The sequence below is a fragment of the Mytilus californianus genome, unplaced genomic scaffold (assembly GCF_021869535.1).
Source record: "Mytilus californianus isolate M0D057914Y unplaced genomic scaffold, xbMytCali1.0.p SCAF_2, whole genome shotgun sequence".
NCBI classification, from domain to species: Eukaryota; Metazoa; Mollusca; class Bivalvia; order Mytilida; family Mytilidae; genus Mytilus; species Mytilus californianus.
This window is the reverse complement of record NW_026262668.1, coordinates 9403375-9412111: the sequence shown is the minus strand read 5'-3', so window position 1 is coordinate 9412111 and position 8737 is coordinate 9403375. Positions and strand designations below refer to the sequence as shown.

Genomic DNA, 8737 nt, shown 5'->3' with positions numbered 1-8737 from the left:
CGCATAAATGATGAGGAATTGGAGCAGGTACTAATTTCTCCTCTTTCAAGAAAATTTATGTATTTTCTTATCAGGAGCAAGGTAATACAAAGTCACAGATAATGACTGCAGGATCATTTAAAAAAGACTGCATGCTTACACTGTTGCATAAATGGAAAATAGTTTGTAATATGAGACAGGTGTTATCTGTGAAAGAGGACGAAATTCATAGAAGTAGAAATAACCATTTAAATACTGATTTTTGTTAAATTAAATCTACAGTTATAAAAATCATTTTGAAACTTATTACTAAGGCTATCAATGAATAGCATTAGTTATTTTTATATTTTACAAATTTTATTTAATGCAAAAAAAAACTTTCATTTAAAAAAAATTAGTAACTTTTGAGCTTATTTACCATACAAAGTGTATATTGCAGAAAAAAAAAAGAATTCATAGCATAGATCAGCATAATCTCTGTTGAAAAGTAACTAAAATACAGAAATGAAGATGATGTTGGTCCTGTTATTGGGAATTTTATTTATGCCATCATTTTCAATGTAAATAAAGAAACACTATCTTCATGTAACATTTTTTTTCACCAATACATGTACATGTACGGTATTGTTTAATTAAAAAAATCACAGGAATCATGTGGTTTTTATACGACCGACCGTCAAAAAAATTTTGGAGTCGTATAATGCTATCATGTCGTCGTCGTTCGAAGACATTGGTTTCCGGACAATAACTTTAGTTTAAGTGTACGGAATTACGGATCTCTATAGAATTTAACCAAAAGGTTCAATACCACAAAAGGAAGGTTGGGATTGTTTTTGGGGGCCAAAACAAGCATTTTTCTAGTTTCAGGACAATAACTTGTGTATAAGTATTGTAATTGCTCTGAAACTATACCACAAGGTTCAATACCACAAGTAGAAGGTTTGGGATTCATTTTGGGGGTAGTTGCCCAAACCATCCAGGAATTATGGGCCAAAAAGGGTCTAAAACAAGCATTTTTTTAATATTTAGGCAATAACTTGTGTTTAAGTGTATTCATTTTTCTTAAGTTGTATCACATTTTACATATAGAAAATTTCTTCAAATTTTTTTTTTTTTAAAGGAGGGGGGCAAAACATATTTTTTTGGGGGGTCAATTTTCCAAAGAAAAAATTTGTGGTCACAATTTATTATGCTAATTCTTTGTATATAGTCTGAAAACAGATTTACTAAGTATTGCGCAACAGCACAGTGTATTGCAAAAAAGCAAGAAATCTTCAATTGAATATAAATTCAAATCATATAACCAATTTCAAGTTCTTTGACTACATTTATTCTGTGTCAGAAACCTATAATGTGTCAAATATTTAATTACAATCCAAATTCAGACCTGTATCAAGCTTGAATATTGTGTCCATTTTTGCCCTTACTGTTCAGGGTTGGACCTCTGCGGTCATATCCAGCTGCGCTAAGCGAAGCAGTTTATTGTATAAATCTGATTGTCTTTATAACAATATAAAATGTTTAAAACCTTAAAAACATGTCATTGTTTTAATTTCAAGTTATATCAAATATTTTCCATGAAAAATTGCTTCAAAATATGTACATGTACTCTTGAGGTCTCTTTTGTTGCAAAAAAGGATGATTTAGGATCTATGGTGCTTAAACATACTTTAAGTTTTAAACCCTTGTCATGAAAAACAGTATTGAAATAAAAATCCTGATTTATAAAGAACATTTATGAAAAAAAAGATGAATTTCTGACAGTGACTGGTTTATGAAATTGATCAGTAAGATTCTTTTTGAATGCTGATATGGAAAGATATTAGAGGTACATACAATTCATTTTCAGATTTCAGGCATCTTATTTTTAGGTAAACTTTTAGTGAAGTTTCTTTTCGTTTTTATGCCCCCGTAGTAGCAGTGGGTGCATTAAGTTTTACCCTTGTCCGTCTGTACGTACATACGTACGTCCCAAAATTGGTTTCCGTTCTCTAACTTGAGTTTGCCTCAACCAAAAGTTATGAAACTTATACACAATGCTTATTACCACACAACACAGATCAAGTTTGAATTTTGGTGGCGTCATTTTAACCGTTCTAGAGTTATGCCCCTTTATAAATGGAAAAATTGCAAAATTTTTATTTTCTTCTAAATATCAAGTAATTTTTAAAATTGGAGTTATCTTCCTTTGTCCATGATTATAGTTGAATCAACTACAATCAATGCTTTATACAATGCAATGTTTAATTTTGACTTCCACTGATAAAACTCAGATCAAGTTGAATTTGGGTAGTGTCACTTTAACCATTATTGAGTTATGCCCCTTTATAATTCGAAAGATTGCAAAATTTTTAGTTTCCATTCTGTAACTTAAGTTTGCCCCTACCAAACATTATGAAACCTATACACAATATTCATTACCACAAAACTAAGATCAAGAACAAATTTTTTGTTTCCGTTTTCTAACTTTAGTTTGCCTTAACCAAATGTTATGAAACTTATACACAATGCTTATTGCTACATTATACAGATAAAGTACGAAATTTGGTGGCAACACTTTTACCATTCTTGAGTTATGTCCCTTTATAAACATTAAAATTGCTGAATTTTTCGTTTCCTTTCTCAAACTTTAGTTTGTCTCAACCAAATGTTATAAAACTTATACACAACCATTCTAGAGTTATGCTGTTTACAAATAGAAAAATTGCTGAATTTTTAGTTTCTGTTCTCTACTTAAGTTAGCCGCAACCAAATGTTATGAGACTGACACACAATGCTTATTACCACAAAACTCAGATCAACTTCAAATTTGGGTAACGTCACTTTTACCGTTCTTCAGTTATGTCCCTTTATAACTATATGATATGCAAGCGGGGGCATCATCTGTGTCCACATGTGGACACTATCCACATTTATTTCTGCTTTGTCACTGTTAGCAGTGCTTGCTCTTAAGATTCTACCACACCCTCAAGATATTGAATTTTAAACTTGAAATACATTTTACAAATTAAAATCAACATGCAGGCTTATGCAGGTAAAGTGTTAGAATCTTTTTTCTTTGATGATTCAATGTTAAATGGCAAGAGCAATGTTCCAAATAGTTATGGGGGTAAATTACACATGACCAATTTTATCAACTTGTTGTGAATCAAAATAAATCAAACTGGTCAGATCCAGTTTAAATGCACACAGAATTTGAGAGAGAAATATATGTGTTCAAATCTCAACTACAAAATATGTTTGTGGAGCAAAACTAGGGTGGAATTGTTATATACATTTAATGTGAGGCCCTGCATGGGGAAGTTCTAATTATCACATAATCAGTAAGTTATTTCTGTAGAAATATTAATTAGAAAGAACAAAAGTCTTTAATTCAGGTATTAGATTTTAAATATGAGTTCATTAATCAAATAGTCAGCCTTATAAATGTCTCATAATAAAAAATACAATACACGAACTTTTATGATCAGATTATCTATGAACTTATTGTATTATTTTGCCTTTTAGAAGAAAACAGAAAAGATCTGGAAATGTTGAGAAAGTGAGTACTTTTTTCTTTTATCATGTTTATTGAACAATAATTAAATTTTGGATGTAACACGTCTTATGATTGGCTGACGTTAGTTTTGTTTATCAGCTCATAGACATAATTTTGTCATGTGACCGTGACATCATCAACGTTTTTTCATGGTTTACTCTGGTTTAAAATGGAATTTAGAATTAAATTATAAGAAATGACTGTAATACTTATTCTGTCTATTCGAAATTACATAAAAAAATAACTTTAAAATAACACGCTACGCAGGTTATTCAGTGTGCACTACATTTTTGATGTTTCTTCATAGACTGTAAAAATATTACAGTCATTCCTTAAATAGAACCAAACATACCCACAGTATACAAGATCATACATGTGACTAAATCTGTCTGTTTATACACATCCATACTTTTACCAATTACTTTTTATCTCAGTTTCTACTCAAATTAGCATCTGTAAAGAAAAAGAAAAAAGAATAATTTCTAGCTCTATAGTAATATACACTTATATAATTCTTAGCAATTTAATCTACTTTTAACAATATCACAAAGCAAATTTTGATATTTGAGACATTAGCTTGTTTATACATTTGTTTTAAATTCTGAACATGCTGAAAGTACCAGCAGAAAAGATTCAAAATGCAAGTTATTATAATTATTGGTATTTTTATTTTACCTTTTAGATCTGTTCAAAGACTAACTGTTGTTATCAAACATGTGGTATGTATTATATATATATTTAGAAAAACTATAGTTTTGTCAGAGATGTCACATGGAATCAAAATATCAAATAATTTAACAGGTTTAACACATTTATTTAAAAACCAGTTGTTGGCATGACACGGTTTATGTTCTTCTCATATATGTTATGATGGTATGATACTAAACCCCTAACGGGAAGGGTTGTGCCTGATATTCATATGATGAAGACATAATCTTTCAATCAGTTTAATTGAAGTCTGGAGCTGGCATGTCAGTTAACTGCTAGTAGTCTGTTGTTATTTATGTATTATTGTCATTTTGTTTATTTTCTTTGGTTACATCTTCTGACATCAGACTCGGACTTCTCTTGAACTGAATTTTAATGTGCGTATTGTTATGCGTTTACTTTTCTACATTGGCTAGAGGTATAGGGGGAGGGTTGAGATCTCATAAACATGTTTAACCCCGCCGCATTTTTGCGCCTGTCCCAAGTCAGGAGCCTCTAGCCTTTGTTAGTCTTGTATTATTTTTAATTTTAGTTTCTTGTGTACAATTAGGAGTTTAGTATGGCGTTCATTATCACTGAACTAGTATATATATTTGTTTAGGGGCCAGCTGAAGGACGCCTCCGGGTGCGGGAATTTCTCGCTGCATTGAAGACCTGTTGGTGACCTTCTGCTGTTGTCTGTTCTATGGTCGGGTTGTTGTCTCATTGACACATTCCCCATTTCCATTCTCAATTTTATTTAACTTGACAGAAATATCAGCTATTAGGTTTGCTTCTCTAGATCTGGAGAGAGAGTAATTTCCTGATCCTGAACAGCTGATTTTAGTCATATTGTTACATGTGAAAAGTTTTAGTCCTAAAGGATCATGAACAGTGGAAAAGATTGCGGGAAATTTGTTTCTAGATCACAACAATGTAAAAATTACAAAATTGCTATAAATGTATTTTTAAAACAAAGTCAAGACTACTTTGAAGAAATATTATTTTGTCATGTGGCCTGTACAGCAGGAAATTGTATGACATCCACTTTTAAAGATAACATTAAGAAATGTGTTCGATACCTGTTAAAGTGGTTCCAGAGAAGCATTTCACTTTAAAATTGGTATTTTCTGCTTCTCAGCCAAATCTACACAGTATTTAACACCACAATACCCAAATTGCACCTATTTAGCAAAAAAAGCAGCATAAATCTTTCCATTTTTTTTTTAGAGACTAAACAATTTGTATTTTTATGATTTGACATTATGCACGTCTTTCAACATAGCTAATTATATGTAGATATAGATGTGAATTTAAGCATGGATGCAATTTGGGTACTCCTCATTACAGAATCATGGATCGTTTGGAGGTCGGTTCAATCCCATTTTTCTATGATTCAATATGGATTCAAAATTAAATTTGTGGAACTATATAGAAAATAAATTTACATCTACAAAATAACCCAGAATGGAAACTTTTGTCTGGATCATAAATAAATGTAGGTGAAAAACTGTCAAAATAGGTGCAATTTGGGTACCCTCACGTTAGCTATAGTCAATGATTGCTCTAATGTCTTGCAGCTGTTTAATGATCTTGCTGGGGTGGAATGACCTTTTTTCGTGCACACTGTTTATTCACATATCTTTAAAAGGCCCTCTCCCCAAAAACAATAACTTTTCCCTGCCTTCTTGAATAAAAAAAGAAAGGAAGGTAAGTACAGTGATTTCATTTTTGAAATTTTTTTTTATGCCCCCACCATAGCGGAGGGGGCATTAAGTTATACCCTTGTCCGTCTGTACGTCCGTAGATCCATACATCCCAAAGTTGGTTTCCGTTCCCTTACTTTAGTTTGCCTCAACCAAATGTTATGAAACTTATACACAATGCTTATTACCACAAAACACATATCAAGTTTGAATTTTGGTGGTGTCACTTTAATCGTTCTACATTTATGCCCCTTTACAAAAATTGCTGAATTTTTTGTTTCCGTTCTCTAAATTTAGTTTGCCTCGACCAAATGTTATGAAACTTATACACAATGCTTATTACCACAAAACACAGATCAAGTTTGAATTTTGGTGGCGTCACTTTAACCGTTCTAGAGTTATGCCCCTTTACAAATTTAAAAATTGCTGAATTTTTTGTTTCCGTTCTCTAGATTTAGTTTGCCTCGACCAAATGTTATGAAACTTATACACAATGCTTATTATCACAAAATACAGATCAAGTGTGAGTTTTGGTGGTGTCATTTTAACCGTTCCAGAGTTATGCCCGTTTACAAATAGAAAAATTGCTGAATTTTTCGTTTCTGTTCTCCAACTTAAGTTTACCTCAACCAAATGTTGGAAACTTATACACAATGCTTATTACCACAAAATACAGATCAAGTTTGAATTTTGGTGGCATCACTTTTACTGTTTCAGAGTTACGCCCCTTTACAAATGGAAAAATTGCTGAAAATTCTTTTCCGTTCTCTAACTTAAGTTGGCCTCAACGAAATGTTATGAAACTTATACACAGTACTTATTACTACAAAACTCAGATCAAGTACAAATTTGGGTAGCGTCACTTTTACCATTCTTCAGTTATTTCCCTTTATAGCTTTATATGATATGGAACGGGGACCCAATTATTTCCCCCATTACTTCAATGCAATTTTATCCAAATTGAGGGGCAGATTTTTTATTCCCTATATTAGACTGCAAAATTTAAATTACTTTCTCATACTAGTAGCCCCTTCATGGTTTCTGGGAGAATTCTTGGAAGGTCATGACTGGCATTTAAGAGAGCAATACTGTTTTGAGTATTAATAGGGTCATTTTATTAACTTCCTGGTTAAAATCGGAAAATAAAATTTGTACCATTTACTCAGACAATCATCCACCCTATACATTTCAGAATCACTGGAAATTTAACAGAAGTTGAAAGTTTAATGAATACCCTTTAGATATACTACAAATTTAAGCATCTTTCATAATTTTCATCTCGGTACAATATCCCATTTAAAAGATGGTAGATTTATTAAGGGACTTCATTCGTGGGTACTGGACTGGTATCCCGTAACTGGGATCCTATTCCATATGCAAGCATGGGCATCATCTGTGTCCCATGGACACATTCCCCATTTATTTTACAAAGTGTTGATATAGATAAGTGAGTTACACAAGTTGAAACGTATAATCCTAATACTTGATGTTATACACTATTTTGTAGAAGATAACAGCTAATATGTGTACATCAGCCTCAGATGAAGTTTTATTCCAGAAGATTGACACTAAAGGTGTTGTAACCCTGAACAGACCAAAAGCTTTAAATGCCTTGAATTTATCCATGATCAGAAAGATCTTTCCTGTTTTAACAGTAAGTTTACACACCGTTACATTGTTATCCCTTGCCAGAGTTCTTTTATTTTTTGAGTACATGTACCAATTTTCACAGAATGTTTTGGAAATAGCACATTTAATTTAGAATGATTTAACTAATTTAGAGCTTTACACATTGTATGGACAATAAACACCTATGTGTTGTTGAACACTGGATGTTGAAATCTTAAAATTGTTGTTGTGTTGGACTGGGAAGTGTAAAACCAGCTAACTGTATTGTGGTGTCTTGTGGATAGGCAGGGAACATCAGGTTCCTGTTCAACTCCTCTTACAGTTTTCAACTAAATCCCTGAAACTTGACAGAAAGATTATGCATATTAAAGTTGTTCACATGCTAATATTAAATTGTTTGAGGATTTTTTTCCCATTTTCCCAGACTTGGGAACAGTGCCCATTTTGTGTAATCAATTCCTTCTACGGTTTTCAACCCAGATTCTTCAAACGTTACAGAAAGAGTGCAAACATATTAGAGTCTTTCACCTGATATTATTGTTTTGTTTGATGATTTTTTTCCCATTTTTTCATGACTTGAGAACTTTGTCATTTTTTCAGGAAAATTTGCAGAAGACTGTACCAATTTTGCGTATTCCACTTCTCTGACAGTTTTCAGCCTAGATCGTAGAATCATCACACAAAGTTTTCATAACTGAAATATATCAGTAGATATTTATTTGTTGAATTCATTATTTATATTTCAGGAGTGGGAAAATGATCCGAAAACAAAAATGGTGATTATAAAAGGTGCAGGAGATAAAGCTTTCTGTGCTGGTGGAGATGTTAGAGGTAAATCTTAATAAAAGGGGGGATTCTACTCTGGGAAGGAAGATAGTATTGTAAGGATTGGAAAAGGTAAGAGATGAAATTATTGTCAGTGTTGTCTGGTAATCATAAATTAGACCTGTAGGAATATAAACTTTAAATTCAGAAAATGTTTTTATTATTGTGAAAATTACAACAAAATAGGTTTTGTCCATTGTTGAACAATCACAATAGACCTTAGTGCTATTTGTTCACCATTACTGGACATCACAGCCATTACTGGACATCACATCCATTACAGGACATCACAGCCATTCCTGGACATCACAGTCATTCCTGGACATCACAGCCATTACTGGACATCACAGCCATTCCTGGACATCACAGCCAT

General features: G+C 32.3%; 1 protein-coding gene across 2 annotated transcripts in view; it reads left to right on the top strand.

The window, feature by feature from the left end:
* Positions 1-26: 26 nt before the first annotated feature.
* LOC127727871 (3-hydroxyisobutyryl-CoA hydrolase, mitochondrial-like) overlaps positions 27-8737 on the top strand; it is a 51469-nt gene continuing 42758 nt past the window's right edge. For both annotated transcript variants that reach the window (XM_052235019.1, XM_052235018.1), the window contains exons 1-5: positions 27-81; positions 3487-3520; positions 4200-4236; positions 7418-7564; positions 8286-8370. In XM_052235019.1, the coding sequence (XP_052090979.1) occupies positions 3510-3520; positions 4200-4236; positions 7418-7564; positions 8286-8370 (280 nt within the window). In that variant the 5' untranslated portion in view covers positions 27-81; positions 3487-3509. The remainder of the gene's footprint in view (positions 82-3486; positions 3521-4199; positions 4237-7417; positions 7565-8285; positions 8371-8737) is intronic.